Source organism: Nipponia nippon, unplaced genomic scaffold (genome assembly GCF_047370975.1).
Source record: "Nipponia nippon isolate SJK-2023a ecotype South Korea unplaced genomic scaffold, ASM4737097v1 scaffold_2, whole genome shotgun sequence".
NCBI classification, from domain to species: domain Eukaryota; kingdom Metazoa; phylum Chordata; class Aves; order Pelecaniformes; family Threskiornithidae; genus Nipponia; species Nipponia nippon.
In genome coordinates, this window is record NW_028262336.1 from 110,173,358 (window position 1) to 110,193,535 (window position 20,178).

The 20,178-nt window shown below is 43.6% G+C and overlaps 1 protein-coding gene across 9 annotated transcripts in view; it reads left to right on the forward strand.

Annotated features, from left to right (window-relative positions):
* The window catches only part of SPATA13 (spermatogenesis associated 13), a 165,800-nt gene that overhangs the window by 97,241 nt on the left and 48,381 nt on the right, over positions 1-20,178 (forward strand). For 3 of the 9 annotated variants that reach the window (XM_087759455.1, XM_087759444.1, XM_087759452.1), the window contains exon 2: positions 17,023-18,819. In XM_087759455.1, coding sequence (XP_087615581.1) covers positions 17,023-18,819 — 1,797 coding nt within the window. Of the gene's footprint in view, positions 1-2,830; positions 2,998-5,462; positions 5,626-7,191; positions 7,266-15,000; positions 15,161-17,022; positions 18,820-20,178 lie in introns of those variants that run through there. The other 6 variants (XM_087759446.1, XM_087759447.1, XM_087759453.1 and 3 more) reach the window with 6 other exon arrangements.

The window sequence follows — 20,178 nt, forward strand, 5'->3', positions numbered from 1 at the left end:
TATTTATATTTCTATGGGTAGTGTTTTTCAAAGAGATTTCAATCTCTTTGTCACAATTTCAGACAGTATGAATTGTTTTGGGACAAGGAAGTTATTTTCCATTGAGATGTGTTTGCCCTATTTCTGCTTTCACTTGTGTAGGTAACATAAGCCCCTAAATCCCACTGATTTTGGAAAAGTATGCTTTCTTAGTTTATAGTATTTGGATACAACGCCATAGAATGGAAGTAGTACAATGCAGTATTGCACTTCTAAAAACGAGGTCCTTAGGCCTGGATAGTTCTGATTTCCTCGTGATTTTGAACCAGGTTATTGTGACTGGTTGATTACTGGCCTTCTGTGTGTTCCTCTTGCTGTCTTGGTTGCTTCTGTCCTAATCAACTCTTGAGATTTGCATTAAGTAATTTTTTTTATACAAGTTTGCTCTATTGATTGTTCTTTGTTCTGGTGATTATTCTCCATAATATTCTCCACCAAAAACTGAACACTGCTTTTGTATTTTGACTACTTCACATTTTGAATGTCAGCATCTCAAATCATTAGATCAAAATTCGACATGCTCAAAATTTAAAGGAAATTTCTGAAAAAAAAAGAGAAAATGTTATAACAGACTTCACAGACATGAAAGGTTTAACTTAATATAAAGTACTTGGAGATTCTGAGTTTGCAGGTACAATTCAGGTACAAATATAATGAGCTATTGTCCTCTAAGTGGGAACCTCATCAAGATATTTCAGTTACTGAGTTGCCAAAACTGGACTGGACTTTGCTGCTAGTCTCACCAGAAGGTTAAGCATCATATAGCTCTCTAAACTTCAGTCTGTCTTTTAAAAAAGCATTTGACATCCTAAGTATAAGCAAGGTTTCATGGGCAGGAATACCAGAAACTGCAAGAAAAGGCATTTATCGCATTTGTGTCTCTGTTGTTTGTCACTTCTATTTTTCCTGTGTGATCTGAATCCCGATCCTTCTCTTTGCACTTGTGAAGCACCTGGAGATCGGCTTGTGCCACGTAGTATTATTTGCATTTCAGTTTCTCCTAAAATTTCAAACCGCAAAGCAAGATGCGGTATTTTCTTCACTTCCCCCCCCCCCCCCCCCCCGACCACGATCAAAATCAACACTCATATGGCAACATCCTAGATGAGCACCCTGGTGAGTGATTTGAGACTAAGAAAATTACTTGGACTTAGCCTTTATGATAAGCTTTACTTAAAGTTTTATAGATGCAGAGGAAAGTCCCCTTAACTTTAGCGGACCTTGTATCTGACTCAAAAGGCTTAAAATGGTAAAAGCCCAGCCTTGCATGAGAAGAGTACGGCTGTGAGAAGCTTGATTCCTCCTTTTCACTGAAGGGCTTTGAGCGTAAATCAAACATAATGGAGTTGTAGTTCTGTCTTTATACTCTCATATAGTTAATTTTCTTGGTACTGAGATTCCAGCAGAGCTTTCAGCTTAAATGAACGTAACTACTAATTGGGAATTCAATAATATCTGAATTTCAAATTATTGCATGAGACGTATATGAAGCCTCATACTTCATTATAAATTATTAATTAGGTTTTGAAAATGATCTTGGATATGTAAATCTATTATTAAGGAAATCTGTTGGCATTTCTACTTTTAAGAAATGAATGTAATATTGCCATTAAAAATTCTCATTGTGATTATTCACAGAATAACTCCAAGAAATGTAAGACAGAAGTTAATTTCTCTTTGAATTAGTGTTCTCTTGCATTCACGATTGCAGTTATTCTCCACATCTTGCTACTCTAATTCAGAAAAAAATGCAGTTGGAAGTTGCTGTTTCTTCTGGGGAGGAAAAGAGAAGATCGAATCACATTCTGGCACATCTTCTGTTATATATTACTTTGTCTTTTGTATAGGGAGGTAGAGGAGGGAGCTGTGCAGGTCCTTCTGACTGGAGAGCACAAAGCCAGGGGCATTCCACATTTCTGCATGTGATGCCAGGCTCTTGGGATAAATGTGGGTCTCTAGGAGAGTGTAGTTGTACACCAGGCAGCAAAACCAAGGAAGCATGGGTCCCATCTTTCTGGCAGGCATGTATCTGGTTTTCTGCACTGTGTTGTTCTGCCACTGGGATAACTCAGCTCCCCACCTGCAGTGCCTTCTGCACACCCAGTTACTTTCCTGTGGCACTTTGCAGCTCTCTAAGACATATTATAACTTTGATTTCTGCCTTTTTCATTTTTTACAGTAAATGACCAGACATGACCAGATACGATTTTGACATTTGGTTCTGCTGCTGACACCTGCAAATACTAGAGCTGGGTGGTAAAAGTTTTGAGGTTCATATCGTTATTTTAATTTTTGTGGACGTGTATTTAGCATGTGCCATTCTGGGTCATCCATTTTGTCCATGCTGCCAGGTGCAGCTTGCTCAGGGTAGATTCCAGCTGATAATAACCAACTCACAGTTTGCACAATATTTAACCAGAAGACTTTGGTTGCAGCTTTATGTTATTTCTGCCTTGACTGCCTAATTTTACTTTCACTAGAACACTCGCCAAATCTTTGCTTTCATATGGTAAATATGTAGGAATGCTACATATGAGACTATTCATCACAAAGATTTTAATGAAATACGCCTGTAAATATGTTTGCTTCTCTGTTGTTACAGTTATTTTAAGTGTATGTTTAACTAGCTGATATCACCCACCGCTGTGCAGCTGTTTGTTTGTTATATATTAACTTAAGACTCAATCCCACAAGGTACTGATTGCTTCTGGATCACGCTGAGTGCCTTTTCCTCCCAGCTGCATTTAAGGGTTTGCAGGGTGCTCAGCACCTCGCAGGATTGAGCCCTGAATCCAGGCAACAACAGGCTCTTTCAAAAACCAAACAGGTTTCCTGGAACAAGGTTCATACTGTAACTGGGCAATATTTTGTGCAATGGATTTTCATACATTTAGATTAAATCTTATCCAGAACAACAGATCTCATAGTTAATGGCTGCTGGAAGACATAAACATTTAGGTATGTATGGTGGTAATTAATTACATTTTACAATTATGGCTTTATTAGTTGTTCCAGTTAAGTGCAAAACCATGACTGAGACTAATATTTAATCTTTTGCATGTTGGCTGCAGCGTGGCTTTGCCCCTCTGTTACAGTGTACGTGGTTTCTTAGAGTTGCAGATATTCTGTGCAGTTCATCTAGCAAAGCCATTTGGGCATTATTCATTGCTGCGCTTACGCGCTGTGCAACAGGACGCTGGGTGCACTGCAACTTCAAGGGGATCCCACTGGCAGTGGCATTGGGGGGCAGATTCCCTGGCATTACCCCAGCTCTCTGGAGCCCCTTTGGGCAGAAGCCCACCCAGCCATAGAGCTGGGTGCACGGGTGCTGGCGCTGCCTGCACGGGTGCGTTGTCACCGATGGCACTGGGCTGGAGTGCTGTCCTCCACTGTGAGTCGGGCATTTTGAAAGGTAGGCTTTACCAAAGGGTACTAAGCCAATCTGCTGCTTACATTTTGGGAAGCCAGGAGAAATATTTAGTGGCCAAAATGTATCCTAGCGAGAGCAAGATGTGGTGTAGCCTGTGCAAACTACAGTAGTAATTATTACTCTCTCTCTGAAACTTGTTTTGGGAGAAGAGTGTGGCATTGGTCTGTGTGTAAATTCAGATGTATTTGGCACAGAAAAAGTGCTGTAACATACTGTTTCTAAAAACTTACTCTTGCTGTTTTATATGCAGATGAAGACCATAATCTTCCATTGTTTGCAAGGAAAAAGACAGGACCTGAAACCTTTAAGTAATGGTGTTTAATTCCATCTACAAGAAAGGAAAAATATCTCAAAAAAGGCAACCCCTGCCTTCCCTGTTCAACACCCTGCCGTGCTAGGCAAGCAAGGCATTTGCCTTTGATTTTGGTCCTGGTATCACCTGCAAATAATGGGAATTAGGAACTAAAAACTAAACCTGAATTTTGCTTTCAGACTTATACTTAAGGTTGGCCAGAGAGCAAGGCACAGTTCTGTTCTAGGGACTGTTGGAGGAATCTCACTTTAATTCAAATACACCTGTACATTAATAACCGTATCTTTTCAAAATAAGCAATCACACTGTTGGCCTTTGGCCTCATTCTCACAAGTTAACTACCAGTTGCACACACATTTACGTGTGGATTATCTCTCGAGATCGGTGTGATTTTAAGCATGCAATAGCAGAGAATTGCATACGTAAAATGTTTGCAAGATCACAGCTCTGGTGATGTACTCTAACTGAAATTGGGGTATGAAATCAATACGTTAAGTAGACTGAAGATTAAGCAACTTGCTGCCTGTCAGTCTTCTCGGAGTAATGGCCGTCAAGTTGGTTGCTGTGCTTTTCTGGGGAATAAGCAAAAAACCCAAACAAAACTGAGTTTTTAGGAGTCTTTAGTAAATTAGAGAGGTTTCTGTGTAACTTTAAGCACAATTAGCTATGCTAGCAACACTAAGAACTTAAGAGTTGTTTACCCATTAAAAGAAAGTGGGGAAATAGGTAGAAGTTTATGGGAACAAAAGTGGACTGCTGATGCCAGTGAAGTATTTTCCAAAACTTTCGGCATAGGATGAAGGCGCCACATGATTCCATGTAAGAATATTGCAGCAGAAAGTAGTCACAAGTACTCAGTATCCTCCCTGGGAAAACAGCTCCTGGTTTAGGGGAAATGAGGCTGGGGTTGGTTGTATGCTAATTCCTTTTCGTTACGATGTGTTAGCAAAGCTGTTTAATACTTGCTGTAAAGCCTGGATTTCACTCTCCTCTTATTTAATACCAGGTTAAATCTGGAATAATAAGCTCTCAAAAGCTTAGAGGTTCCAGTAAAATGAGATTTGGCTAAAAATTACATGTTGGTTTCTCCTAGTAACAGTGTTGTAGCTTTGGTGCCCTAAGCAATGAGAGAAGCAAGACTGGTGAGAAAAAGAGGCTACGCTTCATTAGGATGTTGAATGATTTAGTAGAGGTTGCTATGTCTTACTGCAAACCTTAGGAAGGATTTCTTTCTCTGGAGAGCCTGAACTCGTTCCATCCGCCTTTTCTTAGACTTCAGAACAACGAAAAATGTAATAGTCAATTCTGAATCATTTCCAAGGGTTTGTATGATGTATTTTGCTTAAGTGTTGGAAAATCAAGGTGTAGAATACTGGGCATGGAGCAGGATGGCTGTTATTTCAGTGTTTCTCAGGCAGCAGTATCTGTGACTCTGAGGGCTGGACACTGAACGGGAGCTGTTTATCAGCTGAACGATAGCAGGATTTCTGATAAATGAAACATCTTCTGTTGGCCGGGTACAGTGAAGTACAAAGCTGATACTACAGTCAGCTGAAACTGGCTTGTTATAAAGGTGCACCTCTGACTCTTTGGTTAAAACAATTATTCTGGAATGTATTAGTCTGTGGCTGTTCAGGACTTTCAGAGTTAAAGCTTTCATGTGAATCTTGTCCCTGCTAGGAAAATTACCAGATGCTGACAGGGGGTGTCACCAGTGGCTCAACTGAACATATGCTGCATATGGCTTGGCTGCGAGCGCCGGACAGGGAGGCCCTGTTCCCTGCTGCCACAGAGACTAGTGAACGCAGGTTTTCAACCAACTGATTTCAGCATAATACTAAAGGTTAGCCTCTACACAGTGTTTGTCCTACCAATGAGACTGAATAACTAATCAAACATAGATTGGCCTGCCAAAATTTTCGCTGCATCAAAAAAGAGTTAGATGGCATCTTTACTGAGTTATTTTAAGAACGGTATTTTTTGAGGTACAGAGCAATCCTGGTCTTTGCACTGGAACTATATTGCATTATTTTTGTGGTGAAGCTGGAATTGAACCTGAATCAGAGGGTGAATGTAAAGCAGACTAAAATCTCTATTTATCTTAATGATAGATTTTAATCTCTGAATTTGACACAACAGCACTTCATAAGAAATTCAATTAACTGTTTTCTGGAGAAAGTCTTTTCCTGCTTTTCCAGAGAACATACTTAAAAATATTTCCCGTTTGGGATGTTGCCACAGAATTGTGTTTCTTTGTGCCTTTTTTGCAAACCCGCTACAGACACCCACCCAGCACCACCACCCGCACACCCACCTCACACCCACACATCCTGGCACCCTACGGCTTTGAAACACAACACACGGGGAATAAGCTGAGGGCACTTCCACGTTCACCCAGCCCTTTCCAATTCACAGCACTCTTGGGCAGCTCCTGAGCCAAATTTCAAGTCTGGAGCCATTTCAGGAGCCCCGTTGCTTGTGGAAGGAGGAGTTTCCACTCACCTTCCTGTGCTTTCCTCCCTGCCCTTGGATGCTTCTTTCCACCTCCCGCCCTGCAACAGCTCGGGTGCAGCCGGGGGAGCTGGTTCAACTCACAGCCTGGCAGGAAAAAGCAGAAGGGAGGTCCAGCATCTCTCCGTGTAGGTGGTGGCATGCTCTTAGGCTGGCTCGAGCCATCACTTCTACCTTCATCCATAGAGATCAGGTAGATGAAGGAGATGATGTGAACAGCAGCAGGTGGTCTATGGGGAGCAACAGCATCTCTGGGTCAGCGTGTAGTAACAGGAGAGAGTAAAGCAGCTGTTGCAGTCCTGGCACAGAAACAGAAAGTTTGTTGAATTATGCCATGAAAAGCGAGAGGTAGGAAGAGATCTGACCCAGGTATTTAGTATTGCTTAGACAAAAGACAGCCCTAACACAGAACTGGTGCAAACTGGCTCCCTTTCATACTGGAGCTGGAAACATGGCTCACATCTCCAGCTTACTATTTTAATTACGTACCCCAGCATGTTGAGGGAACGGCTGCTAAGGTTTTTCTTGTTAGATTTTCTTAACCTGAAGTTTAACAAGGTCTTTTGAAAAAGGACAGTGTGACTGACAAAAACTAAAGTGTCCATTTTGCTGTTTGCAATGTTTAGGCAAAGGCAGCTCACCAATATAAATTAACTTCTGTGGTAAGGAAATGTGTAATCTTTCAGGTTCAGAGGTACCCTGTGCTCTTACAAGACATAAATTATTAGTCAGATCTGCAAACTCCAATTTAGAAGATTAATGGACCATCATCAAAATAGGCAATTCAGTCTTGAAACAGGCACTTTAGTCTGAACTCCTTTCAAAAAACTGGACTTTAGGGTTTGTCCTCTGCATGGGTAGATAATGGATTATTTTCTTGTGTGTATGTTTTTTATAGCTCTCATCACCGTAAACATCAAAGTGCCAGAGAAGCATTGATGGATTTGTCCTTGCAGGCCCATAGGTTATAAGGTACTACTCCTATCATCGCTTATTTTACACATATGGCACTTAAGCTGAGAAAAGTATGCTGAACTGCCAAGGTCAGAGAGAAACAAAATCCAGAATCCCTCTTCCCCAGCCTCAGTCATAAAGAAAGACATCTTTCCTGCCTTAGATGGGGGTTTCATTTTTTTCAGATGATTTACCATTACTTTCAGGGCTGGTAAAATCTAGAGTTGTTTAACCTCTACTTATAGGAATATGGGTGTATGAGCCATAAAGGTCTGGGGCACTGGTTCCAGTCCCCCTTATTTCAGACAATTATGCCATTTGGTACCTTAGATATACATAGCTAACTCTGTCTCTGGCTAATTAAGTTAGGTTTTCTTCCACACTGTTCTAATAGGAAGACAGTTCCAATGTTTTGATCTTAAACAATCTTCTTCCGATTTCCCACCAAAATCTGACTAACTTGTGCAGCTGCAATATCTTATAGAGGCAGTTAATATGTATTATTTGTATTGCTTCCTAGAAACAATTATATTACAAATAACGTCAGGCTGCAAGAGATTTCCTTGACTGTCCTGCTGATAAAAGATCTAATTTAGTATGTATGGCTGTTTTTAACAGGACCAGTAAGCCAGCCCAAAATTTATAAATTTTTATGTGTCTGATTCCATGTCCAGACAAATAAGTTTTCAAGTGAGCAGAACTCTGTGTTTTCTGCATCTTTAAAATCAGGTACCTTCCTTTCCTGCCAAAATGGACAGTCAGCTTGCTTAAATTTGATCATCCATGTTTTAAAAAAATACTCTTGATTTTAGTGTTAAAAAAGAATCATAGAATAGAATCATAGAATGCTTTGGGATGGAAGGGACCTTTAAAGACCATCTCGTCCAACCCCCCTGTAATGGGCAGGGACATCTTCAGCTAGATCAGAAGAAAGTAGTTACTTACTGCAACACCAGAGAAAGAAAGTGTTGACTATTAGTTAAAGGCTTATCATTGCTTTGAAATTTTCAGGCAGGCTAAATTCAGAGCACGTATTTTATTGAAAAGGCCCAGCACGTAAATGTTGTAGCACTTCACTGGTATCCACTGTGTTCAAATTGGTTTTTTTCTAGCTTTTCTATTCCACAGGATTTTTGATAGAGTAAATTTAAAAAAAAAAAAAATTAGAAGTTATTGACAAACTAGAGGTAGAATTAGCACGAAGATTTCTTTTTCTTTTCTGAAAAAGAAAGAGAAACATGGTGGAGATGGTAATTCAATCTTCTGGCACAAGAAATGTGCCCATGAATGTTAATTTAGTTCAGACAGTAACAAAGACAGCAAGTCTGTCATTGTAAAAAGAGACTAAACAAAGAAAAGTATTGATACTAACTGAAAAAAAAACCCCTCTGTGGTTCTTGAAGCACATGAATCAAGACGGGGGAGAAGCATCCACTGATTAACAACAACAACAAACCCTGATGCTTCCCCCCAAATCCTACCTGTTTCTACTTTTTTTAATCTTAGTGAGATATTCGCTGTTCTGATCTCATGAACGTCTCAAAAGCTGTAATTGTTCAGGGCTTTTTGCCCTGGCCAGCACGGAGTTAACTAAGGTGCGCAGCTGCACTATCACCAGTTGGGTATTTCTGTTGCATCACGCTGGGCCAATTACTCTGCTGAGACCTGTCATTTTGTTATAATAAGCATCAGAAGCAAGATGTTCTTATACAGCTTCGCATAATTTCTACTGATGTGGCATCATTCCTAATGAAGTCCACTACCTGCTTCACTTCTAAAGCATTTCCATCTTTTCTAATATCTGATGGACACTGTCCGTCTGCGGTGTTGATGTATCCCTGCTCCCTTCAGCACAGCTGAATGATTTAAGCAAGGGTTGGGTGCTGCTTGTGCTTCCTCCTCGAGCCCAGGGAGAAGCACCACCACTCAAAAATCCTATATACCCACGCACAGCCCCTCGCTATGGCTCACAGGCAAAAATGAATGAAGCGCACCAGCTCCTCAGCCCCTGGCCTGAGCCGTGCAAACACCCTCTGCAGATGGTCCTCAGCCCTCAAACTCTTCAAGGCCCTTTCTCTATGTATTTATTCTTCCATTGACTTATTTTGGCCTCCTGGTTGCATAACAAGGCACCTTCATATCCTCAGGTAATTTTGGAAGGCTGCAGTTTTGAATAGAGAGGACAGGACGGCAGGGTAATTAAGTGAGTGGGGAAGAAGGTTGATAAAGAGCTCTTAATAGTCACTTTTACATGCTATTATTTCGAGCAAGGAAAATAAATACAGAATGGCTGTAGGGCCATCAGACGCTGCATCGAGGGCTGTGACATAGGAAGGGATGGCAGGTAGAGCAGAGAAGGAAGAGAAAGCAAATGGCTGCAGAGTGGGACAATCCCACCTCTTTTTCTGAGATTGCACCCTTTCCTCCCTAGTCCATATCATGTCCATATCACTTTAATGTACATCCATCTAACAGAAAATCTAATACAACTTTTTCCAAGAAAAAAAGAATAAAGAAAATATATATGGTATAGAAAAAATGATTTTTGAGTAATCCTTTTGTCTTCTTATTTCTCTCTACTTTACATCTCCACGGTCCTTTTCCTTCCTACATCTTACACTTTGTGAGACACAAAATAAAGGTGGAATTCAGCCTTCCTAATTGGTAATGGGAAGCCTTCTTTATGTTTAAACACAATGATCTGTTTATTGGAAACTGCTCTTCTGTAGTACCAGCCATCTCTTCGTGTCATGCTGTCTGAATAATGCCTCTTGAGGACGGGGAGAAAGAATAGCATCGCAGTCAGACCCCGTGGGGTTATAAATAGCATTCTAGCAGCCTGAAAGGCTGAAGCCATCATTAAGTTGCATGCAGCTATAGTGGTGTAGGTGGGTGAGTAAGAGCAACTCGGAGATGGGATAATGGTAACCTGGTACACAAGGGTCATTTTTCATTGATGGCGTCACTCCATCGGGCTATTGTGTTCTCCCTAAATTAGGTCTCTGTGTTTAACAGAGCTCAGCAAGCTCAGCAAAACAGCCTGGCAAAGCACATTTAAAAGAAGATTAGAGGGAAAAACAGTTTGTTGTGTATTGCGATTTAGGCCAAATTGTGATAAACTTTTCTCACTTTAGTCAGTAATTGCCTTTATCAGCAGCAAAGTAAATGCAACAGGAACGGGCCTTTCAGAAGTAGCATACCAGCTTCCTACATAAGGGCAATGATGACTTTTGCTGGGCAAATTAAGAAGTTAATAGAGCAATTTAACCCAAGCTGTCCTTTGGGTATTTTCCTTAGCAACATGATTCATTTTCTGGAATGGATTTTTTTAGTGCCAAGACAGCAAAGGTCTTGAATTCGGAAAATCCCTTTCAATTTATTATTACTAATTTGATTGCAGATATACACAAACGGAAAAATCCTACATAAATTTCACACAGTTTATATATATAAAACAGATCAAAATAATTAGCAGCCTATGTTAGTTTGAGCTTGCATACACAAACATACTACTCTTCCCTCATTTCTAAACTGAACAAATTGAGATCTTGATCCTGCTCTCGATGAAGTTGGTGTGAGAGTTACCTTTAACTTCAGTAGATATATGACTCAGCTTAATTCCCCCGTGGGACCTGTCAGTGTGTAAAGATTCCTTGGAGGTTAATTGCTTGCAGGAGAGTCTTTGCCTGGGATGTAAAAGGAAGGTGCAAATTGCAGAACTGGAACATTAGCTATGTACTGCAGCCTGGAAAAGACACTGTCATTTAAAGCAAAGGGATCTCTTATTTCAGTAATCTTGCATCTTAATAATTAAATTTGGTCACTCATTAATTTAGAGTATGTCTTAGAGAGTCACTTCCTTTGCCATCTTGCCCAATAGCTGTTGAAGTAGGACAAATGCTTTTATGTTTTCCTGAAATTATTCCTTTTGGCTCTTTTTTTGTACTCTCTTTTAAGAGTACCTTTTTAAAAAATCACTACTTTAAAATAGACTTTTACAAAGAATTTATAAAAGAAACATGAAAGAGATAATAGAGTTGTGGGAGTGGAAGAGAGGATTTCTAAAGTAAGTAGAAATAATCATTCTCATTTAGATTTTTCAGATTTAAGTGAGTGACTTTCTTATTACATAAATGTGCTTTTTTGCTATTCTGAGAAAGCTGAGAGATGTATCACTACCTATTAAAAGTTGGGGGGGGATTGTTCCTTCATCATTAAAACTATTCTTTCTCGCATGTCACATTTTTTGTAATCCTTTCCCACCTGTATTACACTTGGAATAATCCTTCTCATTCCTTGTCACATGCGCATTAAACCTCTTTTAAATTACAGACTTAGAGCTTCTAAAACAAGCATTTCATTTTTGTTGCGGTAAGTGTGATGACCATCGTCAAATCACTATTAAAAATCTCATGCATAGCCCAATCTGGAATTTATTCTTGGAGTTCTCTTCATAAATTACTGTACTTAGTCAACCATAACATGTAATGCTGGCGCTGCCTCTCAGTTCACTGCAGCCTTTGTTACTCATCTGGAGTGAAACTATTAGCCTGTAAATAACACAGTATAGAGCTCAGTTTTTCAGAAATACCTATGAAAGTGCTATGAATTTGTTCTGATTTACACCTTTTCAAGCATTCTCAGTGGCAAATAGTATTCTCTCAAGAAACAGAAAAGCTGGAAAACCAGCAAGGAATGCCACTTCAAAAGCACCTTTTTTCAATCAGAAATTTGGATGACATTTTGATTTTTTAGGATTGTAGTAAAACCGTTCTATACGAAGGACTAATTTACTGAAACTTTGGTGTGTAACTTTGACAAAACACTATGGCTTGTTTTTCTTCAAATAGTGTAAGAAACTGGGAAGCATTCAAGTTTATAATCAGAAGAGTGATTTGTCTTCTTTCTCATGGCAGTCCCGTTGATAAATTTTGCTTTGCATCATTTTACTAAACCTTGATGTGAAGGCACCTGAACACTATATACTCTCCCCAGCCTTTAAAAAAATAATAAATCAGATTAAGAAAAGATTGGGTTAATTACTGGTCTCCAGTGAAGGAAGTTAATCCTGTTCTCAGACATACTCTTTAGTGTGCTGCATCCGTGCTTTGCTAAATAGTACGCAGATGTGGAAGAACAGACTCAGACTCAATGAAGCTGCAAGAGTTTGAAGAGGGTTTTAGCATACTACTAGTAAAAAATCTATGACAAACAAGTCTGGAAGACTAAAATGATAGTACCTAGTTTTAGAAACTTGACAAACGTCTAAATGACTAAACACCGTTATCTCTGAAATTGCAATTTTCTAGGTATTTCCTTTATTAAATGTAATGACATTTAGGAAATATGGCATACAATGATATTCTCACCTAATTATCCAAAGTGAGCTTTTTAGCATGGCTTTCTAAGAAAATTAAGTTCTTGTGAGCACATTGTTACTCTGTCAATAGTTTCTCACGTAATTTCTGTCTCCTCAACCAGTTTCTAACCTGCTGATGAGCTTCAAATATATTTAAAAGAAGGGTTCAGATCTCAAAGTTATGAGAATTTCTTAAGTTTCAGAAACGCTGTTGTCTGGATAAAGGAAAGACCCAAATTAGTGGTTCAGTTCAGCTCAATAGTTTTTTCTGCTTTGTCTTTTTGTCCAGCTGGTAGATAGAGGACACAGGAGGAAAGTGGGGGTTCCCTTCTCTGCAGGGGCTTGTGGGTTAAAAAGGATATTCAAAATTAATGTGATGGATATAGCTGGGTTATTTATCGAAAGGAATGTGCAGGAACATAGGAACGTAAATCCATTGAAATTCAGGTTTGAATAGCGCTGTTAGAAGTTTTTAAGCAACCAGCACAGACCCCTACAGATACCAGGGAGGCTGTGAGATAAGTTTACAAGACCTGTTGAAAGTGTTTTTAAAGTTAACTTCTGATACGCTTCTTGTCTCGTATAAATGAAAGAATCTTTCCCTTAATGGTGCTGCTAAAGTCATTCTCGTGACCATTTCAGCGCCTTCACTGAGTCCTGCTGCAGAGACTTCTGAAGGTCTGAAGCAGATCATTCTTGTCTGCACTGACTTGTGAACTTCCCCCGGGTAGTCCCAAGCTAACATAGATCCCCAGCGATGGTCCATGTGGACTCTCTCCGTACCGTGTGAGCATTTCCAATCCTAATCTTCATTTCCCCTTTGCTTCCCATGCCCAATACTGTAAAGCAACCACTTTAACCTCTCATTTGAGTCATTCTTCAAAACTCACTCCTTCCATGGGGCGTACCATACAGCTGAGGCCAGCAAGACCTGGGCTGGTGGCAGACTGTGCCTGGTGCTGCTGACTGCTGGAGAATCCTGTGGTCACTCCCAGAGTTATTTGCAACCTCATTTGACCTACATCCCTTAAGCCCATTTGTTTGCCTCATCCCCTAACTACACCTTGCCTTTGAGAGTATGTCTACACTGCTCTCCAGAGAAATAATTACAGCGTGCGCAGTCACACCAGTCTCAGAGGAGAGGCAGTGGGGCTGATGGCCTTCGTTACTTCTTCAGGCTGTCTGTTCCACCATGCACTCTGTGTGGTCCCAATTTCTTTTTGCCTCTTACCTGAGGTACGTTAAAACAGTCTTAGTTATGTCTACAGCTCCAGCCCAAGTGTAGAAATATTTTTAGACAATAAACGATTTAAGCAAGGACTACTAGTTGTTACGGGTCTTTGTCAGGAGTCGTGACATGGGGCTGTAAGGCATTGTCTCATAAAATTTTCCTTGTAGTATATGGCCACTGTTCAGATTGTGCATAAAATGTTGTTCTTGCTGTTCACTCCGAGGAACAGTGGCAAACCAAAAAGTTGTCCAGATTTGGGACTGAGAGGCAGCCTGGGAACCAAGCATGAGTATCTGAAAGAGCTTGCTGATGGCAAGAGCTTCTTTTCCACCATTTAAGTCTTTAAGCTTAATAGAGCAAGCCACGTTTAGGAAAATACGTTGATTTGTTCTCCAGTTAGAAATTTGTGTTTGGCACCACAAATGCAATGGGGCCCCAGTCCTATTTAAATACTAAATGAAAATGTATTTCTATGTTGCAGATTGTTTTGTTATAAAATATACAACTAGCTACTAAATATACTTTGCTGGGGTGAGGAATAGTGACAGATGATCCGAGGCTTTTTTCAGTTACTTTGGGCTTACTAGGAGGATCACTTACGTCGTGTAAGGAAGGGGACTATTCAACCCGCAGATTACAGCTGGGAAAATACACTCGTGTTTGAGAAGGGGTGAGAACCCGTACATGTGTTGGCCAATCGACCCTGCTACACAGCAGAAGCCTGTGCAAGGCCTGTGCCCATGACCAACACCAAGGGTGAGCAGAGCACACGTACCCAGAAAGGCCAAGCGAGTGGTGAGTTTGGTACCACCGGGTACCAAACACGACCATCCCCGTGTGGCCGGGTGCCTTCTACCGGGGCATCGCCGTCGCGCACGGCAAATGGAAGGGAGGCTCCTTCCAGCGACCCGCAGCGCCGGCGGCCCGCCGGGAGCCACCGCGGGGCGGGCGGAGCAGCGCGGACCCTGCCCGGGGGCAGGACCGAGGCCGAGGGCCGCCGGCGAGCGGGGCGCGGGGGCGGCTGGAGCAGCCGGGGGTTCCCGCCCCGCCCCGCCCCGCCCCGCCCCGCCCCGCCGGGCCACCGCCCCCGGCCGGCGCTGCCCCTGTGCGCGGCGCTGCCCGCCCGCCCCGCCCCGCCCCGCCCCGCCCCGCCCCGCCCCGCCGCGGCGGCCGCTGCCATAGCGATGTGGGAGCGGGCGGCGGCGGGGACGGGCTGCGGCGGCGGGGCCCCCTGGCTCCCCCCAGGTAAGGGCGCTGCTCCGCGGGTCGCCTCTCGGCAGCGGCAGCGCCGCGGGGAAGTTGTTGCCGGCTCCGCGATGCGAGGTGATTTTTAAATTCCTTTTCACTGTATTTGTTCTGCCTCTCTCCCGCTCCCTTTCTGCCTGCTCAGCTGCAGTTTCTCCCAAAGCCGCTTTCTCTGGGAACTTCTCTGCCGAGAGCAGCGTCCTGTTCTCATTGTTGTTACATATATATATATATATATTTATTTTTTGCCGCGTGGAAATTTGCGAGCGGTACCAGAGCACAAGGGCAGGCCGAGGTGTCGGTGCCCGGCGGGCTTTTGTCGGGCCCCGGGTGCGGCAGCGGGGCAGGCTCGGCTCGGCTGCGCTCGGCTGGGCTCGGCTGGGCTCGGCTCGGCTGGGCTCGGCTCGGCTGGGCTCGGCTCGGCTCGGGTCGGCTCAGCTCGGCTCGGGTCGGCTCTGCCTGGCAGCCCGGCGGGCTCCCGCCGCGACCTTCTGAATGAGGGGGATTAAACACAGCGGCGAGGGAGATTTCAGGCGTCTCGCTGAAACACAAGAAAATCCTTTTATCCCCAGAGGGACAGAGGCTCGCAAAACTTCTTTTAAAGTGCACCCAGGAGGGAGCAGCCTTAAAACCAGCGGACAGGAGCACCAGAGCTCCCGCGTTTCACGAGGCGGCCGGCGTTTGCCTGTGCGGATCTGCTGCTGCTCGCTGCAGTCTTACTGCGATGAAAGACCCCGACGGGGTTTTGCCTCTCCTGCGGGCTGGGGGGGCTCTGCCGCCGGCCTCCCGCCTCGCCCGGCCCCCTCCGCTTGCCGGGGGCCACCCCCCAGCCCCGCTGGCCCCCGGAGCCCCCGCGGCCACTTGGGTGGGAAGGAGACAAAGACGGGGCCGGGGCTACCTCTCTCCCTCGAGCACAGCTGCACGTTTGCTCTCCTCGTTGGGGGGGGCATCCCCCCCCAGGCAGTGGCAGGTTTGTGAAGATCCCACCAGCCCTTGCAGAGGGAACCGTGCCATGGCCTTTGTTTTTAAGACGGTGCCAGGTTCGGACTGGGCATCCCAGTGGTTTCTGGGCATTGTGTAGCATGGTGGTGCAAGCACCTGCCTGCCCGGCGAAGACCCCCGTCTGGGGCAGGGGACGCGCGGCGGGCGGTCCCCACACAGCTTTCCCAAGCACCACGGTGTGGTCTGGGCTGCAGGTTCTCCCACGCTCAAGTCAGGGGAGATTCCTTATGCAGCACGTCCCAGCCACAGAGACTCCAGTCACTTCCAAATTCAAGTTTTCATCGTGCTGTCATGACAGCATAGGCCAGCTTCTGGCTTTAGGTACTTCTGAATCTTGTTTTCTTTGGCTAGGGAAAAATAGTTTGCTGTGCACTTGATGTAACTCTTGGGTTTACCTGCTAGGGGACAGATAAGACAGTCTAGTGTCATGCGGCCTTCCGACAGCAGCAAGTGTAGGAAGAAATATGTTTGTTTTCCTCTTCTTTGCCTTCTGTTTGAGGATTAGGTGGCATTTGATGGATGTGCTCGGTTTTTGGGATGAAAACTTATGTGTCTTGGGGCTCAGTGCTGAGCACTGTGAGGAGGAAGACTGGATTGCTGTTGTTGGGGGTTTCTCTCTCTAAGCGTGTATGTGGATTATATTTAGTGTTGTAAGGTAGGTGTGGTAGTCATACTGAATTTATTAGCTTATTAAGCATTAGAGAAACAAGTACATATTGAAATTATTCTGGTCTCTTAAATTGCTAACGAAAGCAATTATACTTTGAGGGAGTTATGAATGTCTTTGCCTCACCACTGCAACACACCTTTGTTTGGCAAAAAAGAACTCCTTCATTTTGTGCATGCCTTTATTTCCTACACTGAGGCTCAAACTTCTTTCAGTTGTGGACTTTGTAAAGAAATGTCTCTAATGGTTGCTTTTGTGTTTCCTGATGCAGGCAGTGCAACCTGAGGAGCTCAGCTCACCCAGTCGATGTGAAAGCAAGACAAACCAAGGTGCGGCAGATGAAGGAGCAGCAGCGAAGTCAGCTGGTGGAGGCAGCAGCGTGGCTTTGAGCTACCCCAGCCTCCATGCCCATGCGTACAGCATCGAGAGCATGACAACGTTTCCGAATGGCTGTGGAAATGGCACCACCATTACTTGTATAGTTATGGATAATAAAGAGCCCCAAAACCAGACGACCTGTGTCAGTCATAATGGGGGATACAGGACCAGCAACAGTCATGAGGAGGAAAGTCAAGAGGATAAGCTTAGCCCTTCCAAAATCATGCGCTTTTTCACCGCTCCTCGGACACGGGCTAATTCCAGCTCTGACAGGCCTCGTTCTCTGGTTTTGATGGGCAGCTCATCCACGTGGAATGCTTTGTCTTCCATCAGAAAAATGGGATCTTTCAAGAAGTTGAAATCTTCAGTTCTCCAAGGAATTCAAACCAGGGAATGCTCGGACATCTTAAATGAGAACGGTGTAGGCAAACATGGTTCAAATGGGGCAGTGGTGAGAGTTCAGACGAACAGGTATTCCTATTCGGGGCCTCTACATGATTTCCAAAACACAGTGGATGGTTTAGCTTCTGACTGCTCTGATGCGGAGGAGAGCGATGAGTCTTTCCTGAGGAATACTCATCGCTCACGCAGCATCAGGCGGGCTTATGGTGCTGGGCGCATAAACTTGCTAGACACGGATAAAGTTCAGAGTCATCACAACTGTACTAGGCCAACATCACCTGTCATCGCAGAGCCAAAGATGTGTGAAATTTTGGTGAAAGACTCTGAAAACAACAGGATCATTTATCGGAGAAGCAAAAGTTCGGATAATTTGAACTTTCTGAAAAAAAGCTCATTCAAACGGAAGTCCACCTCAAACCTCACCGACCTCAAGGTTGCAAATGAAAAACAGATGCCAGCAAGGACTGTGAGTGTTACTTCTGCTGACTCGGACAAAACCAGTGGGAACCCCGAGAGGAGATCCAAGCGATGGAAGAGCCCTATCAGGGCAAAGGATTTTGACCGAGTTTTGAAACTTGTCAGTAATGTTACAGATGTTGCATGGAAGAAGGATGGCCCTAAAAGCGCCGCTCCTTCTCCCAGTGAGCAGTCCCAGAGAACAAGGTCAAACAGCAGACTGCACGATGACTACTCCCGCAGGGTTTCCAGCAGCACGGATCATGACAGAAAGAGATGCACTTCCCCGGTATCTAGTCCAGACTCTTCCTTTCCGGGAACACCTTGTCTGCAAAGCCCCACAGTTGCTCAGGATAAAGAGGCTGAAATGAATGTAGCTGTTGCTGAAGACAAAAGCCTCAGGACGTCGTCAGGTATCCCAGACTCTGATAGCTTATCACCCACGCTGAATGACATTAGTCCATTTCCCAACGAAGTGTTTTATTCGGACTCGGATGAACCAAAAGCTACCCAGCAGTTTACATGTGAAGCTGAAAACCCTCACGTTCCAGTCAGGCCGACTACTCCAAAGCCTCAAAGTCCCACTGCAGAGAAGGTCAAGTGCAATATGAATTTCCAGTGCCCAAACCATCACAGCACATTGTCACTGAGCTCATCGGAGAGCGAGGAGAGAGTCGAGGTACCAGGGCTGAAGCTGGGCAAGAATCCTGTTTGCTTCCAGGACTCGGTGCAAACTGTGTACTATGATGATGGAAATGAAGACAGTGGCATAAGCAGCCACTCTCAGCTGAGCCTCAATTTAGCCTCTGGAGCTGAAGAGAAAAAGGAAGAGGTAAGAAAGAAAGCAGAATCCTTTAGAAGCTGCATATATATGTACAGGTTTTGTCTTTATTAATGCAAAACAATGCAAACAATGCAAAATAACCTGAATACTAATGGCTGTTGCAGCTTGTTATTGCTAAAATATGCTGACAGCAATTATTTCCTTTAATATATTCTCTTTGGATGCTAACATCAAATTAGTTTTTCTTCGTGCATTAATATCAAAGAAAGTTTTGGCAGCAAAGCTATTCGTGTACGTTTTCAAGGGCAGCCTATTGCACCCTGCAGATACACCACCTTGTCATGTGGTCTTGTCAGATTTTACCAGCCGGAGCAGGGTCTGGCTGTGTTTGCTTCCAAGCTGAAAGGTCTCTAAAGAGTCTGTATATTTTAAAATAGGGTTGATTCAGTGTAAAACACTTTGCCTGTGGACGCCTTGCAGAATATGGTAGTACTTGTAGAGCAGTGTGGTGTGAAAGATAGAGTACAGAAGTTTAAGCATTCAGTTGTATCCGATGTCTTCACTGTGCAAGGATGGCCATCCTGAGGGTAAACCATTTGGGTATTTATTTGCCTGCAAATTTCAAACAGCAATACTTTACATGCTGGGCTGAGTGTGTTGCTACTAATGTTTTGGCGAAGACACCAGCGTTTCACTGCACCTAATGCATGATTTCATACTCCCGGTAGATGGCCAGATGTGCTGCAGCACCTCTGAGGTAAGTTCACATAATTACCCTGTGCCCTTACCTAAAGCAGTGTGTGAGTTGGCGCTGGAGCGGTTGCAATGATTTGGCAGTGCTGGTGAATAGCTGTCATACCTATCCTGCACCCGTTTGAGATGGCGTGGCTCTTCTCAGCCCCGGCAATGTACAGTAATGTGGTTTTGAGCTACCCAGGGTGAGGCAGCAGAGAAAGGTTTGCTACTCATTGGGAAAAATACACCAGGGCAAATATCCCTCTGGATCTGTATGATTATGGAAACCATTTACAAAATAAAGCTGACATATCTTTTAAGCCACCTCAGTTTGACTAGAAGTATCTTATACCTTAGGTATGAGATAGACAAAGGCAATTGTTACAGCTGCACAAACTTCAGCCTTTTATGCTGTAAAGTCTTATAATGTCTGTGAAGCTGTCTTACTTTTAAAAGCCTGGCATGGTTTTTGCAAACTAACTGTAAATGGTTACAGAGCTTATCAATGTTGTCCTTCTGCTGGAGAAAAGCAAGTTTGCATACTGTAGTGGTATGGTAAGATTGGAAGAATAAACCCAATGTGTATAAATGTTGGGGCTCTGAGGTTATTCCTCTTCTGGAGTCCCAGAGTTGCCACAGCCATCCATCTTTTCCAAAGCTCTCACTTAAGAG